The 18,159-nt window shown below is 33.9% G+C and overlaps 1 protein-coding gene across 1 annotated transcript in view; it reads left to right on the forward strand.

Annotated features, from left to right (window-relative positions):
- LOC111711372 (DENN domain-containing protein 4C) overlaps positions 1-18,159 on the forward strand; it is a 34,911-nt gene that overhangs the window by 3,408 nt on the left and 13,344 nt on the right. Inside the window, exons 6-30 of the mRNA XM_023485713.1 lie at positions 429-436; positions 1,197-1,502; positions 1,835-1,924; positions 2,676-2,783; positions 3,997-4,036; positions 4,426-4,532; positions 4,852-5,034; positions 6,118-6,206; positions 6,802-6,834; positions 7,453-7,588; positions 7,725-7,755; positions 8,524-8,594; positions 8,888-8,988; positions 9,453-9,634; positions 10,329-10,451; positions 10,926-11,092; positions 11,265-11,378; positions 11,749-11,782; positions 12,231-12,415; positions 13,437-13,506; positions 14,713-14,840; positions 16,662-16,839; positions 17,250-17,360; positions 17,431-17,522; positions 17,865-17,930. Coding sequence (XP_023341481.1) covers positions 429-436; positions 1,197-1,502; positions 1,835-1,924; positions 2,676-2,783; positions 3,997-4,036; positions 4,426-4,532; positions 4,852-5,034; positions 6,118-6,206; positions 6,802-6,834; positions 7,453-7,588; positions 7,725-7,755; positions 8,524-8,594; positions 8,888-8,988; positions 9,453-9,634; positions 10,329-10,451; positions 10,926-11,092; positions 11,265-11,378; positions 11,749-11,782; positions 12,231-12,415; positions 13,437-13,506; positions 14,713-14,840; positions 16,662-16,839; positions 17,250-17,360; positions 17,431-17,522; positions 17,865-17,930 — 2,753 coding nt within the window. The remainder of the gene's footprint in view (positions 1-428; positions 437-1,196; positions 1,503-1,834; positions 1,925-2,675; positions 2,784-3,996; positions 4,037-4,425; positions 4,533-4,851; positions 5,035-6,117; positions 6,207-6,801; positions 6,835-7,452; positions 7,589-7,724; positions 7,756-8,523; positions 8,595-8,887; positions 8,989-9,452; positions 9,635-10,328; positions 10,452-10,925; positions 11,093-11,264; positions 11,379-11,748; positions 11,783-12,230; positions 12,416-13,436; positions 13,507-14,712; positions 14,841-16,661; positions 16,840-17,249; positions 17,361-17,430; positions 17,523-17,864; positions 17,931-18,159) is intronic.

The raw sequence follows: 18,159 nt of genomic DNA on the forward strand, positions 1-18,159 counted from the left end.
ATTATATAGGACATTATACAGGACATTATACAGGACATTATACAGGACATTATATAGGACATTATACAGGACAGTATACACGACAGTATATAGGACATTATACAGGACAGTATATAGGACATTATACAGGACAGTTTACACGACATTATATAGGACGTTATATAGGAAATTATACAGGACATTATACAGTAGGGTGATTCTTTATGAACTCAGCCAGTTTTTGGAGTAGGGAATCTCTTAAAAAAAAAATTGCGAAATTGGAGGAGACCCTCATAAACAAGTCGAGGTCAAGAAATATAAATACAATTTCTAAGCATATGCAATTTGTAAAAAGTAATATTATAATTTAATTTTTTAGTAAGTAGTAAAAAAATGGCGTTAAAATTAGCTTGATGTGGAATTAACAAAAAAGTTACAACCAATTAAAGCATGCGAGGTCAGGCCGAAAATTGCCTCGAGACTATAACTCAGTAACCTGAGGTCACAGCAGTCTTAAATTTTAAGAAAATCCATTTCATTGACTGTCATGGGGTAGCTGACTTAATAAAGATAAAACCCAGTAAATTATACAGTACATTATACAGTGCATTTTACGGTACATTATACAGTAAATTATGCAGTACAATATACAGAACCTTATACAGTACATTTTACGGTACACTATACAGTACATTATGCAGCACATTATACAGTACATTAGACAGTACATTAGACAGTACATTAGACAGTACATTATACAGTACATTTGACAGTACATTTGACAGTACATTTGACAGTACATTAGACAGTACATTAGAAGTACATTAGACAGTACATTAGACAGTACATTAGACAGTACATTATACAGTACCTTATACATTACGTTATACAGTACATTATACTGTACATTAGACAGTACATTTGACAGTACATTATACAGTACATTAGACAGTACATTAGACAGTACATTAGACAGTACATTAGACAGTACATTAGACAGTACATTAGACAGTACATTAGACAGTACATTATATACAGAACCTTATACAGTACATTTTACGGTACACTATACAGTACATTATGCAGCACATTATACAGTACATTAGACAGTACATTAGACAGTACATTAGACAGTACATTAGACAGTACATTAGACAGTACATTAGACAGTACATCATACAGTACTTTTTACAGAAACTTCAATATTTTATATTCAGGGTGTATGGAAGCGTAATCTCCTTCTATGAAGATTATCCTGAATCGAAACTGACTGACGCGCAGAAAACGCAGTTAAAGCTGGCCGATTGGAAGAGCTCGTCTGAGCGCCGAGTTCTGGCTAAAAAGTGCATGTGTTTCCTGTCGCGATGGCCGTTTTTTGAGGCATTTGAGAAATTTCTTTTCTTCTTGTATAAACGAGTTCTGATGGGTCCTTACGAGATACCGTTGGAGAGATGGGATGGGGTGGGGATTGGATCGGATTGGATGAGAATGGGACGGGGTTTGATTGAATGGGATGAGATCCGGTAGTATGAGATGGGATAGGAAGGGATAGAGGATGAGATGGGATAGGATAGCCCCCCCCCCCCNTAGTCCTGAACAACCCCGTATTCACATTGTACATATCTAAATATTTAGTCCTGAACGACCCCGTATTCACATTGTACATATCTAAATATTTAGTCCTGAACGACCCCATACTCACATTGTACATATCTTAATATTTAGTCCTGAACAACCCCGTATTCACATTGTACATATCTAAATATTTAGTCCTGAACGACCCCGTATTCACATTTGTACATATCTAAATATTTAGTCCTGAACGACCCCGTACTCACATTGTGCATATCTAAATATTTAGTCCTGAACGACCCCGTATCCTGGTTCAATTATCCAAGACTGATAGGATTGCTTTATATCAGGCACAAGAGCTTCCTCTTCCCAGGTAATCAATCAATCAACCACTAATCACTCAATCAATGATCATTGATCAATAAGTTCATGATTGGTTAATTATTACGCTGATTAGTCGATCGGATAATTAAAAGTTTAAGTTTCTCAAATTCCCGTTTTTAATTGATTAATTGTATCACTTTATTTTTAATGTAGTTTGAACAAATCCGGGACTTCTCCGGGCCAAGTAAGAATCGATTAATAGATTTATCAGCTGTAAATTTGGTGCCGTTCAATATCCTTTATCCCTCTTATTTTTCTCAAATACTCTTATAAAAAGTTGAATTGTAAAGTCATTATTTATTTTATTTCTAATCCCATTGTTGGTTAATCGATTTAAACTTTTTGATTATTTATTTGATTTTATTTTTTTTGATTTGTTGTTTTTAGTTATTATATTGATGTTAAAATTGGATAGGAAAATTATATTGATTTTATTATTGGATAAGAAAACAACTTGGAGACAAGTGAGTTTATTTGAAATAAACTTTATGATAAAGCTCTTCGCGCATATATATAGTGTGTGTGTTGGCATTATTAAATTTGTTTTTATATTCATGAAAAATTTGCTTATTTGGAGGGAAATCGGCCATTTTGGGCAGAGATCAGTTATTATTGGGGAAATTGCTAATATTGGGAAAATCTGCTAACATGGTGAAAAAAAATGCGGAAATATTTTTTTTTGGGGGGGGGGAGAGAAGCTACTATTTTTGGGAAGATTCTGAAAAATATAAATATTTTAGATCCGGAGCTAAGTTCCGTGATTTAATCTCTACTCTCGGTCCTGATAACTCCGCCCTACTCCTTCTACTAGCACTCACAGAACAGAAGATCCTTATTCATTCTCTCAGGAATACATTCATTATTTAAAATGTATATAAAAAAGTTAAATATCTATCTATATATAAATATGGCCTGTCTGTCTGTCTGTTTGTTTGTATCCAATAAACGTCAAAACGGCTGATCCGATCGAGCCCAAATTTTTGTGGGACATCACGGACCACAGGGAAGGTTTATGAATGATAAAATTTTTTTTAAAAATGTGTTTTAAAGGTTTTTAATTTTGTAAAAAAGATTTAAATTCCTGAAAATCCGCGAATTTTTTTTTAAAATGTAAACAAAAAGAACATGTTCACAGTTTAAATAGAAGATGGGCGCGAAGCGCCCTAAAAGCCTAGTATAAATACATTTTATTTGTGTGGGTGTCTGTTCATTTGTTTATTTGTTTGTATCCAATAAACGTCAAAACGACTAAACCGATTGAGCCCTCACGTGACCCCAGGGAAGGTTTGTTAATGATCAAAACTTCAAAAATGTGTGTTCAAAAGTTTTTTATTTTTGTAAAATTTTGAAAAAGCGGCAAAAAATATTATGAAATCCTCAAACTATTTTGTTTTTGTTTTATAATGTACAAAGAGAAGATGCTCACAGCTAAAGCCACAGATAAAAGTTGAAATACATAAAAGCCTGTTTATATATAATTTCATTTGTGGTTTCTCTGCAAATGTGAAAAACTTAAGTTGTGCATTTTTTTCTTTAGAAACAATGGAAAAATTAACAGAATTTAACGCTTTTTAAGTTAGCAAACGGTGTTATCTTCCACATTATTGTTCAAATCAAGGATTTTAGGGTACTGCTGGGATCAGGAATTCCTCTTTTTAAATATAGGTTCATTTAAATTTACAACAGTCTTTCTTTGTGTCTAAAACAGTAATTAAAGTAAAAAATAGAATTAAATGATTTTAAAAAGTAGAATGTTTGCAAGTTCTGAGATGAAACTCATAATTTGAATAAAGTTTCAAGTTTACACACAGTCTATTTAGTTTATTAATTACTAGCTAGAGGGCCCGGCATTGCCCGTGGATAAAATTTTTTGGGAAAACATTTGAAAACAAAAATTTGGAAGAAAAAAATAGATTTTTTATCCTATAACACCCCCCGGCCACCCATGAGTGTCCACAAAAAAATTCAGCCCTATCGGTCCAGTCGTTTGGTCGGCTGTACGCAACATATATATACAAATGTTTTGTTTTATTATATAGATTAGATGAATGTATTGTCCAGATCTAATCTACTGACTGCTGTAGCTGAAGCTATGATGCAGGTGAAGGGTTATTTATATATATACAATTTATTCAACAACGAGGGGAGGAAGGCCAACCACAACAATATCTCATCCGAGCCACATTCTCATCATTTTCTCGCTCGAGCCACCTCAAAATCCTCGTCCTTACAATATTATTTTTGTTAAATGTCCAAACCTTGCAGATAAAAATATATTTTGATAATCTGGCGACTTAAGGGCAAAAAAAATACGAAGTTTGTCCAAGCAATTTTTTAATTGGTAAAACAGGGAGTAAGCTCTATAAACGATGTTGTACAAATAAGCATCTCTATCAGTGGGAAGGACGAGAATTTCAATGTGGCTCGGACGAGAAACTGGGAAGAATGTGGAATGTTTCATAAAAAATTCCAATTCTATTTTATTTTTAGATAATATTTCCGTTTACCTGGCAGTGCCCCTACATACCCCTGTGTCCGGTTGGGAAATCTGATTTTATCTCAGCTCCCTTTCCATTCGTCATAGGTTTAGATACCAGGTACTAGGATAGGTTTAGATACCAGGTACTAGGATAGGTTTAGATACCAGGTACTAGGATATGTTTAGATACCAGGTAGAAGGATAGGTTTAGATACCAGGTAGTAGGATAGGTTTAGATACCAGGTAGTAGGATAGGTTGAGTTACCAGGTGACTAGGAAAGGTTTAGATACCAGGTACTAGGATAGGTTTAGATACTAGATACTAGGATAGGTTTAGATACCAGGTACTAGGATAGGTTTAGATACCAGGTACTAGGATAGGTTTAGATACCAGGTACTAGGTTACTATACATTTTTTAAAAGATTTCCCCTTTTAGATTCTTTGATCTGTATGAGCTTCCGTCCGACGTGAACGCTGTGGACTTGGACACTAACACGATCAGCCTCAGCGACACCGCGAAGAAGCTCGAGCTCGGGCTGAATATTCTGCCCAGGAAACCTGCCAGGATACTGAGGAACACTCTAGTTATACTTGAGGATAAGTGCCACCAGTACAGTAGGTAATATTTATTTATTATGGTAAAGCATAAACCACGTACCTTCTCAACTAAAGGATAAAAGTCATGTTTGGCCTGGTTAGCAATCATGTTTCATTGATGTATGATGTTTATGAAGAATCATATTGGATTTGTAGATAGTTAGTATATATAATTTAATTTTTGAGTTAGGGTTTTAGATAAGAACTTACTTCACATCTCATCGAGTTGTTTGTCTCATATTGGATTTGTAGATAGTTAGAATAAATAATTTAATTTTTGAGTTAGGGTTTTAGATAAGACTTTACCTCACATCTCATAGAGTTCTTTGTCTAATTCACAACTGTAACCTTCAATTCTTTGTCTCAGTAAAGGAGATATATTTCTTCCTCATAATTACTGTTAAAAGTGCCACTCTCTGAATGGAGAGTCACTGAAAAGTACGCATTTATTCCCTTTAATTAGATAGTTTTCAGGATCATTTTAAGAATCCCTTTTTGGGTGTAATACATTTGTTTGGCAATTAGCTCACAAATTGAATGGGACCGGTGACATGGCTCAAATTTGGTCGTGTGTCCGACGTTAGGTTTAAACTATGTCAGGCTGAAAAGCCGTAACCTAGAAGGAATTGTCAAGGAGCTTTTGGACACCTCCCTAGTTTCATGAATTGAATAGAGTAATGGGGTTAAATAATTTTAACTGACAAAAATGTGAACAACAAGAATGAAAAATAGATTAATAGGATTAATTGATCTCAAATGGAACCCGACATTCAGTGGTAAGGAACCACAAAAACATGCTGGTCTATGGATCTGGATCAAAGGAGGAAAATATCAACCAAAAACTTTAAAAACGGAGTTTTTGTTCTGAAGACCCAAATTGCAAAATTTCCCAATCTCTGAAAAGTTCATCAATAAGAAAAATTGTTTTAAATTTTCTAGTTTGTTAAAAAAAATCATTAAATCTTCAAAAAATATTCATGACCTGGATCCGTATTCGGTTTTATTCAAGGCGGATCCAGGATCAGGATCCGCATCAAAATTAAATGGATTCTAAGCACTGCGGCGACCCACGACATGAACTCTAGATGAACAGTTATATATTTAGATTAGCCCAAGAGCTGGAGATGACGAGTGACGACGGAGAACTTGATTTTGAATTTAAGCTCCGGGAGAAGGAACTGGATTTAGAATTAGGGACACTCATGCTTGCACTTTTTTTTGAATCAGATATCGGAACTTTTAACTCGATATCTTCAGCAGAAACTATTCATTTATACGATTAAGTGCTTATTCAGTTAAAGTAGCTGAATCTATTAGCATTTTAAGTGCTAATAGAAAGGAATTAGCTTAAATCGTCTGACCACACTGATTTGTGCTCTTTGAATGGATTATTATTTAAAGGTTCCGACTTCACTTTAAATAACCTGAGGCCGATTTTAAAGAATTTGAACCGCGTCGCTGAACCGACAAAAACCGGTTTCAATAGAGCGCCCGCTCAAATCTCGAAACACTAAACACAATTTTAAGTGGAACGAACCATGTTTGAGCCGCGTCTCAAATTCTTTAAATTCGGCCTCAGGTTATCTATTTTAACTAAAGAAGTATATTTTAGTGTGCCCGAAAAAAATGTTTTTTTTTTACTTCCCTGTTTTGCATTGAGATCCTGTTTTACAGATTCAGCTCAATTTTTTAAGACATAATACAAAATAATTTGCCTTTTTAAATTTTATTTTTTACACTTTCAAACAGTTTTCAATTATTTAAACAAAGTTTGTGTTTTCTTTTGTAGAAATTCAAGAAGCTTTTCTTCACTTCATGGCTGGTAAGTTCATACGCTACGATACAAACAATGTTTTTATTTTATTTTATAGTTTTTTACTCATCTCTTTTCTTGCTGTTTTTTTCACTTAAGTTCCAATAATTTAACAAAAGATATATATATATATCTTTTGTTAAATTAATTGTGAACATGTTCTCTTTGTGTACATCGTAAAACAAAACAAAAATAATTCGCGGATTTTCACAAAAAATTTCGCGGATTTTCAAAATTTTTAAAAATTTAATGACGATCGAATTTTGATGGAGACAAATATTTGAAATTTTTATTTTTCATAAACCTTCCCTGGGGTCCCTAGATGTCCCACAAAAAATTTGGGCCCGATCGGTTCAGCCGTTTTGACGTTTATTGGATACACACAAACAAACAAACAAACAGACAGACAGACAAACAGACAAGCCAAATTTATATATAGATATATATATAATCAAGGTTGACACGAAAGGACAATTTAAACTATGCACAATGTTAAGATCCTACAATGAAAATTTTAAAAGCTAGTCACACAGCAAATTTTACATTAAGGTTTTTTCTTTAAAAATAAAATTGTAAAAACTAGTAAATGTACTGTTTTCCCACTTTCTAACTGTGTTCTTTGTCCAGGTGTATTGGGAGGCTACAGACAGCATCTGTTACCAATTACCAGAGCTCCGACAGCGGGGGTAACAGATGTTAGGAATTTGTTTGATAGAGACAATTTTATCAAATCAAGAGATAAACAATTCCATCCTTTCTACGAGTAAGTTCCAGGGTTTTATAACAACAAATTAAGCGAAAAAATAAGAAACTTGTATGTATTTACTATAATTAAACTTTAACTAAAACTATTCAGTATTATTAATCAATATTTTCTATTTATGTTTCCTTTGTTTCAGTCATCTGATGAACACGCAGCTCTTTACAAAGGAAACAAAATTATTTTATCAACAAATATTGTTGTTGCGGGGTTTCCATTTTAATTTCTTATCAGATTTCATATTATTTCTTATCGGTCTGTGGGATTGTAGTTCTTAGAGGTTGCACACAAGTATACCCATTACCCAGTACCCAAAACCCCCTGAAGGATATTGATCTAATCGCGATATCTGTCAAACCTTTATAACCACCATTTTTGGGGTTTTTATTTATTCTTGAACCAACCTCTTTCTTAACTTTTTATGTTAATGAAATCATAAAACTTCTATATTCTGAAAAATTGTTCATACAGTGTTACCCACAAAGGATGAGACTGTAAAGACGACTTAAAACTCTTCCAATATGATGATTGATAATCTTAAGTTTAGATTATGTCTTTTGCCTTGAATATGGTCTTTAAATGGTTTTAGAAATGAGTAAAGAAAGAAAGACGTTTATAGTTGCAGAGAATCATGAATATGAGGATACAGACAATATAAATTCCGTAGAGTCATCTCTAGAATAGTTTTTTAACTATCAGAGGTTCGAACTTTTGGAATAAGATTGCCAACTGTTTTAGCGACTGAAATCATTAATCAATCTTCAGTGCACAAACTTTTAAATTTGGGTTGAACGCCTCAAAAAGAGCCAAAAGGTTGAAGTCACAGTGTTCAGATTTAAAAGTTATGGTCTCGAATTGATTTTTGCATCACAAACTGGTGGGAAAAATTTAAGTTGTTTTCCCTGATATCAATTTATGAAATATTTTGTTTTCTCCAGTTTATTGAAGAATGCAGTTTTGTATCTGACGTCAATCAGAGCTTGGCTTTCTTTGATGAGTGTGTTGACAGGTAGGAAATCATTTAAATCCATCCTCTTTTAGTTATTTTGGACCCCTCTCCCCCTCTTATTTTTTATAAAGGTCAGAACTTGGGAATATATTATCATTTCAATCGGTGAATTGTGTGGGGGGGGGGGATATTGTTAAAAGAACCAGAAAGGTATTTATATTAAAGATTTGCCTTATTGAAGCACAGAATATCATTCTTTCACAAGAATGGGGGAATTATGAATGGGGGTCCACTACACATATTACCCGAACCGGTTATCCTACATTTTGTAACGTCCCTAACGGTTTTGTTAGATTGAGTCGAGGTGAGGATGGTCGTCTCCTAGACTGGGAGGGAGTACAGAGTGATACAACAATATATATTCTACCCCCAGACTCTACAGATCTTCCACCAGGTATACATACAATCAACTCTCTATCAAAATATCAAAATCAGGTAAATCGTTTAAAGAAAACAATAGGCCGCATGGTGCTGCACACTGATTACAGTCTGTAGTCCTAGAGGTTACATACTTGTCCCTCTAGATAGATAGATATTTGGTTTCATATCAGATTTTTTCCGACTGCTGCTGGTAATAGGAGCAATTCTCCCTCCTCCCAAGTACCCACAACCCCATGAAGGATATTAATTTAATCGCGACATGAAAGTCTCTGAATTTTACGATGGGACGGTTAAATTTGGGGTTTAGTCTCAAAAAAGTCTTCAATGCAATGGATAAACGGAATAATTTGACAGAAAAGAAACAAGGTTACAGTTGTAGGAAATCATGGTTTGAAGGAAAGAGACTGAACAAATTGTGTTCAGTCGTATAGTTGTCTCATCTATTCTGGTTAAACCTGAATAGAAACTATTATTTAGGAGTTGAGTACAAGTATTCTACCCTGGACAAACTTGATCACAGTTTGTTCCTTTCTCCTTCTCCGGAACCCGATCACGTCGGAGGATCAGGTTCAGCACCCGGAGCCGGAGGAGATGATACATTTTCTAGTAATCCGAACCCGTTCCAAACTCCGTCCAGCGTTGCTAAACGTACTAAACAGGTTTGATTATTTTATTGTATCTTCATTCCAAGGGTGGTCACCTTCTCCCACCTTTTTATCCTCTTCTTTTTCATTTGCCCCCCTCGTTTTTCCAGCTGTAGTCTTTCTTTCCGACCTTTCTTTTTTATCTACCCGTTTACTCCATATAACCCCATTTTCTGTCATTTCTTTAAAAGTTGTAGGGGGTTTTCTAGATTTCTATGAATTAGTAAAATAGGGTAAACTTTGTAGAAATCGTATGAAAAGGAGGAGACAATTTGTCAGTTGTTTATTTTTTCAATGTTCTCCTAATCTTAAAAAATTAATTCTTGAAAAATTGAAGGTTCTCAATTTCTATGCCTATTAAAGAATGATCAAATCCTTATTGGTATTCTTGCAATCAGTGCTTAGGTATCCATTCTTCACTGAAAAAAAATGGATCTAGATCCAGGTCATGAACATTTCTTTGAGATATTTATTTATGCTAAAACTTGATGAACCTTACAGCAATATGGAAATTTTTGATAATATCTTTTTTTCAACATTTCAGACTTTTGAGGGTTTTGAGAACAGAAGATTTTTTTTGCAGTTTGCTGTTGATATTTTGACCCTTGGATCCGGATCCGTAGATCCGGATCCAGGAAGCAAAATTTTGCGGATCCAACAGATCCGGATCCTAAGTACTGCTCGCAATGAAAGGGTTTTAATATTTCAGGAAATCCGATCTGCAGTACGTGTAGCCCAGAAGCATGCCGAGGTACCCCTGCTGTGGTCCAAGTGTATGCTTGCTACCTCCTACTCTCTATGGTACCTAACCCTGCCTGCCATGGTTCTAAAGGAAAGATCATTTAACGCATTTCTTCAAAAAAACTATGTTGAAAGTTTTATAAAATTATACAGGGGTGAATATTTTTTCGAAAAACATTCCCCTCCCCTTTGAAAATAATTTTTGCCTCCAGAAGTATGTTGTTTAGTAGGAGCACCAAAATTAATTTTGGTATTTTATCTGCTGAATTGGGGGAAATTAAGGATTTGTAGGGTAAAACAAATTATTTGTTGAAGAATAAGTATTAAAAAGAATGAGAAAAACTTTCATTTTCATGTTCAATTTTTTTTTCAGATCGTCAAAAATCATTTTTTACCCTGGTGGGGGTGTAATTAAAAAAAAATATACACGACTGCTTGAAAAGTATTGGATTGTCTCCAAGCTTTAACCCTAAAATACGAACATAATACTCGAAAAACATAGTATTTTTTGCATACAATGTTTTATATATATAAAGATGGTTAGCATGAATATCTGTATATACAGGCTGAAGGATCTATCTCTACTCTACGGAGCGGATACAGTATCATTCAGAGGATGCAGAGGCTCCGTCTTCACCCTGTAGATGAGATCTGTTACAGGGTGATGATGCAACTCTGTGGTATATACAGTCAACCCGTCCTAGCAGTCAAACTTCTTTTCGAGATGAAAAGGTAACAAGAGATTTTGAGAGGTGCACATTTTTTAACCCCCCTTTTTAATTGGAAAAAAATTAGGAACCAAGGAACGTTCACGCACAGCATAATAGACTTTTTTCTTGCTAAAATAGGGGAAACTATTTGATTTGATTGATTGATTGATTGGTTGATTGATTGCTCCATCTAGATGTGGCGTGCATCCTAACGCAGTAACCTATGGTTACTACAACAAGGCTGTGCTGGAGAGTGAGTGGCCCCAGGGAATCGCAAATAGTTCACAACTTCATTGGAACAAACTCAGGTCAACATATTTCGGAGGCACTTGGGGGAGGAGGGTATCGGAGGGAGAGTAGTTTGAGAAACACCTGGGTGAACGGGAATTCGGAGGGAACGGGTGGGACCTGGTCAAAGGGAGGGGGGGGGGGGGTATCCTCAGAAGATTTAAATCTACAAATATTTTATAGCTCAAGTTTCTCGTTTTCTGTTATCATATTTCTGCGGAAAGAACTTAATTACTCAAGGTGCATTCTCTATTTCTACGCCAAATGTTTATGAACGCATATCGATTTTAGATATGTCTAAAAAGAAAATCGTTTATTTCAACCTATTTTCGTAAGATTATTTCTATTTTGTTAGCTTTTTATTCCATCTCATAGAGTTTATAATTTCAGAAATGTTTTGACCGCAGTTTGGTTGTTTAAACAGGTGATTTTTATCAAAAAGTAAATAGAAAAGTTGGTTTAGAAAAGACCTCAACGTTTTAATATTTCTGGTTTTGGAAAGTATTGTGTTACATGGAAAAAATGATAAAAATTTAAAAGCTGTAAAGTGGCGCCAAACGCCTGTTTTTTGTTCAAATCTCTGGCGGTTAATAAAGTGGATTTATGTTTTTATACAGAGCGTCCCATATCATATTAGATTATCTCCAATCTTTAACGTAAAAATTCGCACATAATACTCGAAAAATCTAGCATTTTCTGCAAAAAAAAATTTCTTTTAGCCTTATTAAATTTTTCAAATTGATTGATTCTTCCTAAATTTTCTGATTTGTCCCTCAAATTGTAATTTAGACCCATTGACACGGTCTAATTTGATGTGGGACACCCTGTATATTTCCCCTGTGATGTTTTCTTGATGTACTTTTTTACTTAAGTCTGGGAAGTCGTTTCGTAAACTGGAGGAATCTGTATCACAGCTAAGTCTAGACAGCCAGGATACAGCTCCTACAGCGGATAATGTTGATACTGGAGAGAAGGAGAAGAAGGAGGGGGCGGGGAATATTGATCCCGCCTCTTCTCAAGAGCTGGACAACAACGGTCAACTGAACACAATAGCCAGGAATACAAACATTATAATAATAATAACAAACATTGCGGTATTGAATGCTGTTCATATCTCTGATAGCTGTTCTAACTTCTAAAGGTGTAAGTGGCACCTTCACAAATGTGCAATTTCCCGGATGCAATAGGGGCTGATCGCTGCAGCTAAGATGGGATAGGTAACCGAGCGCAGCGATTAGAACAGACTAGGGGCCGAGCGCTTCGACTAGAACAGGCGAGGGACCGAGCGCTGCGGCTTGGACCGACTTGGAAAGTTGCCACTTTTATTCTTAACTCTGATTCCTGTTCGTAATACTGCTTTTATCTATGTTTCCTGGTCTGAATATTGATCTTAACTCTGGTTGCTGTTCATAATATTGTTCTAATCTATGATTGACATTCTGAATATTGTTCTTAACTCTGATTCCTGTTCTTAATACTGTCTTTTTCTATGAATCCTGTTCCAAATTCTGTGCCTAACTCTGATTGCTGTTAAAAATACTGTCTATATCTATGATTGCTGTTCTAAATACGGTCTTATCACTGATAGTTGTTCTGTATACTGTTCTTAACTTGCTGTTCTAGATACTGTCTTTATCCATGATTGCTGTTCTGAATATTGTTCTAATCAATGATAGGTGTTCTGAATACTGTCTCTATATATCTATGACTGCTGTTCTAATACTGTCTTTATATATATATCACTATTGTTCTAATACTGTCTTATCACTGATAGCTGTTCTGGATACTGTCTTTATATATCTATGATTGCTGTTCTAATACTGTTCTTATCACTGATAACTGTTCTGAATACTGTCTTATAACTGATAGCTGTTCTGAATACTGTTCTTATCACTGGTAGCTGTTCTGAATACTGTTTTTATATATCTAAGATTGTTGTTCTAATACTGTCTTATCACTGACAGCAGTTCTGAATACTGTTCTTATCACTGGCAGCTGTTCTAAATACTGTCTTTATATATCTATGATTTTTGTTCTGGATTCTGATTTGACAAGTTTATAATGTTCTGAATTATTAGTGAGGACAAGCTGACTAGAACTATGACAAGATCCCGGAGTTTGAGTATAGTTAAACCTCCCCAACCTAAGGTATAAAAAAAAGAACTTTGTCGAAACAATAAATTATTATTTATGTCCAATTCTTTAAAAGTTATTTACCCATCCTTAAACAATCCGCCCCACCCTCCCCTTGGTTTACGTAAAAGTTCGTCAGTTAGATTGACCCCCATCATTACTTTATACACATACATCTTAATCTTCCTGACAGAAACAATCTCAAGGAATAATAATTGTCTTTAAAACATTTTTTTAAGAGTAAATATTTGCAAATTATCTTTTTCCATCTCATAATCTGAGTTCGTTTCTCTTTTGTCCTTTTGACATCCCAATTTTTTTGTAATAATCTTTTTTGTAATAATCTTTTTTGTTTGTTTATTTTCTTGTGGTTTTTAAAATTTTTTTTCTCGATTTTGATGGTTATTATATCGTTAGAACTGACGAGGGTCAACCCAGACCGAAATATATTTTCAATAAATGTTTAACTAACATCTACTTTTTTACTCTACATCACCATCACCAAAATTTAAAATGAATTTTACTTAGTGGGTTAAGATGGATCTGTAGATTGGATTAGATCTGAAAACCCCTTAGTGTTATGAATACATTTGTTTAATTTTTCCTTGAAGTTTACAGTCGTGGATTAATTTTTATTTTACACAATTATTGATAATTTTGATTTTTAACAATTATTGATAATTTTGATTTAACACAATTATTGATAATTTTGATTTTACACAATTATTGATAATTTTGATTTTACACAATTATTGATAATTTTGATTTTACAGAATTATTCATAATTTCGATTTTACACAATTATTCATAATTTTTAAATTACACAATTGTTAATAATTTTGATTTTACACAATTATTCATAATTTTGATTTTACACAATTATTCATAATTTTGATTTTACGCAATATTCATAATTTTGATATTACACAATTGTTCATAATTTTGATTTTACACAATTATTCATAATTTTGATTTTACACAATTATTCATAATTTTGATTTTACACAATTATTCATAATTTTGATTTTACACAATTATTCATAATTTGGATATTACACAATTATTCATAATTTTGATTTTCGCAATTATTCATAATTTTGATATTACACAATTATTCATAATTTTGATTTTACTTAATTATTCATTTTGCTGCCAAGCGTCAAAATACAATTGCTTCAGAAAAATGAGAAATTATGAATTTAAAACTTTTGATAAATTTAGGAAGACGAGGAAAAAGAAGAAATAGAACCATTACTGGAACAGGAGGAGGAAGAGGAGAAGGGAAGAGAGGAGAAGGAAGGAGGGGAAGGAGACTCAAAACCTCAGCTTGTCAGATATACAGATATTAGGTAACCTAAACCAGATTTCAGTGTTTTGAAATTAGATTAGCTGACAATATGAAATTAGTTGGAAAATAGTCTTAGTTTCATATTTAAGTGTTATTTTGATCTCAGTTTTAGATTTATTGTCATCTTGTTCTATTTCGATCTTCGAGTCAAGTTTTTCTTGATTCAATTTTATTTATATTTTATATCTTTAAAAACTGTCTATTTTGATCTTAAACCCGTTTTTTTCCTTGATTTTAGTTAAAGTTTATTTTTCATCTTGGTTACTGTTTTATTTTGGTCTGAGTTTCAATTTTATTTTCAGTTTTTCCTTGATTCTAGTTTTAGTTTGATTTTGATCTTGGATTCAGTTTGATTTTGAACTTGGATTCAGTTTGATTTTATCTTAGATTCAGTTTTATTTAGTTCTTAGATTTAGTTTTTTCTTGATTCTTGTTTTAGTTTATTTTGATCTTGCATTCAGTTTTATTTATTTATTACATTTAGTTTTTTCTTGATTCTTGTTTTAGTTTGATTTTGATCTTGGATTCAGTTTGATTTTCATCTTAGATTCTGTCAGGAAAAGGGAAAAGGGAAAAGAAAAAAGGGGGAAGAGGGAAGGGAAAAGGGGAAGAGGGAAGGAAAAGGGGAAGAAAAAGGAAAAGGGGAAGAGGAAAGGAAAATGGGAAGAGGGAAGGGAAAAGGGAAGAGGGTAGGAAAAGGGGGAAAGAAGGAAGGGAAAAGGGAAGAGGGTAGGAAAAGGGGGAAAATGGGGAAGAGGGAAGGTTTAAGGAGGGAAGGGAAGGAAAAAGGGGGGAAGAGAAATTTTACAAATAAATTCTAAGTGGGAGCTTGAAGTTGACCTTTTTAGGGCACTAAAACGCTATATTATACTATATTATACTACTAAAATTCAAAAAAATTCTCTGCAAGGGGGCTCAGCATAATGATGTTCAGGGTCCGATACAACCAGAGCAACTACAGGGAGGTGTACAAGGATAAGGAGGATGAGCTGAATAAGCTGGAAGAGAGTGAAGAGCAACCAAGCCTCTGTGATCTTATTCAGAGGTTAGAACAACCTCCAGCTCTATCTGAGAGAAACCAGACTGTTTAAGAATAAAAGCAGACGTTATAGAGACCGACAAAGATAAGATGGCAATGCCCTATTTTCAACGAAGCCCTCGAAACCTTAAATTGATCAAAAACATTGAAGATATCGTCGATTTTCTGAGTCCATTGCTTCTTAAAGTAAGAAATGCGTCCCTTTCACAGAGAAATTGTCAATGAAAATAAGCAGTTTTAAGAAACTAAAAAATGGATATCTACGTGATCGGACTCAGTTAAAAGGTTACAAATCAGGCATTGCCATCTTTGCATGGAGGGGCACTACAAATTACTGTCCCTGTAACAATTGCCTAAGATTATTTACTTCTTATATCTTTGAAACCTGATGGTTTAAAACTTTGATCGAGCAGATTTGACGGTTTCAAATACAAGAGGCAAAACAACCAGGTTGCAACGATATACGGATTATAAAGTTTAAGTTTGAGTCAATCAAGACTTAAGGTTTTTTAACGTAAGATAAATCTTGAAAATAGTTTGGAACTTTAAGTTTTATTTTGATTTTAGCTTCAGTTTTATTTTGCCCTTAGTTTCAGTTTTATTTTAAGTTTTATTTTGATTTNTTCAGTTTTTTCTTGATCTTATCTAAGTTAGATTTATCTTTTTTAATCTAAATTTAATTTTGATCATAGAATCTAACTGTTAATTTCCATGATCTGGAACAATATCATAAATCATGATCTCAAAACCAAATAATTTCAAATGATCATTTTTTTATTTTAGGAATAAATTTCCCAACCTTATAAAAAGTGGTGCTGCTAAATCCTTGTTTAAACCGGATGAGAAGGAAGGTGGGGATGAGAAGGATGAGGAGGAAGATGAAGGATTGGTAATGAAGAGTATGGATGAAGATGATGTTGACGGAGGAGCATCTTCTAAACAACATTCTCCAGATAAAGAGGTTTGTCAATGCTTTACTCCCCGGCCCAGTCACAAAAATCAGCATTTTCCTAGTCACCGATTTCTGCACTCATCCCGAGTTCTAATAAAAGTATGAAGTACACACACTTTTAAAATGCTACCTTATTCAGTCCGAACTGCAGTATTAAAAACCATAAGATGGTTGCATTAGTACTACATTCGGGTTTCTAAGATGGACCAAGGGGGGAGAAAACGGCTTATTTATTCTCAACCCTATTTTCATTGTATTTCAACCAACAGGTCGTTGTACTCTGTCTGTAGGTTGATTGTTAATAATAATAATAATAATAATAATAATTCTCATCTTTTTCTCAAACTCGTTTCACAGTTTTAATTAAAATGCAATTTTCGTAAAAGAAGTAAGTTGAATTAAAGTATTTTGTATTGTAGGAAGGGTTTAGCAGAACCAGTTTATCTAAGGTTCCCGTCACACAAAATGATCCTTTAGGAGCTCTTACACAACCCACAGAAGACGAATTTAGAACTCCAACCAGAGATAAGGTAGAGCACAGTCCTTTTTATTAGTTAATTATTTTAAAACAATCCCTTTAACTTATTGTAATGTGTGCAGGGGAGTGAGCTGACCCATAGATCGATGTCAATGTCTGATGTACTGGGTGAACCCTTCAGAACTCCCACTAATCAGAATATTCAAAATAACAGGTGGGTAATTATTTCCATTACATTTATTTTAAAAGTTTGTAATAGAATATCTCCCTTATTTTGGGACTTTATTTGTTCTGATAGAAAACGTGTTGCCCATTTGTATTAATGGATGGCACTCATGGCACTTGGCTTTGAAACAGGAATGTTAGCCCTTTTAAGTTTTCTGCACGTAATTTATAAAGAAGCATGATGCCCATTCAAACAATTATTTTAATTACAAACATATATTCCCTAGCCTTTCTTAACTTTTAAAGGAGACTAATGTATTATTGTACATCGTACGCCTATTCTTCTTCAAGTTCTACATAAACATTAAGCTTATTATTTTTTATATTTTAGTCATATGCAGAGATCATGTACAATGCCTTTACGTGGAGAACTAGGGGCTTCTACAGGAGAGCTTAGGTATGAATATTGAATATCATATTTTCATCTTTAATTATTTTATTGTCATTATTGGTTAAAAACATTAAATCCACTTCAAGAAAAATAGCTCTAAAATTAGGGGTTTTCTTTCCATTCTGTATTTTTGTGCAAAGGGGATGGTGGAGTTGGCACATTTGATGTAGGGGGGGGGGGGCCCTGCCTTCATTTTTGGTTCAAATCTTCCAATTTTTTGGGTGCACGCCTAATT

This window comes from Eurytemora carolleeae, unplaced genomic scaffold (assembly GCF_000591075.1).
Source record: "Eurytemora carolleeae unplaced genomic scaffold, Eaff_2.0 scaffold1097, whole genome shotgun sequence".
Taxonomy (NCBI): domain Eukaryota; kingdom Metazoa; phylum Arthropoda; class Copepoda; order Calanoida; family Temoridae; genus Eurytemora; species Eurytemora carolleeae.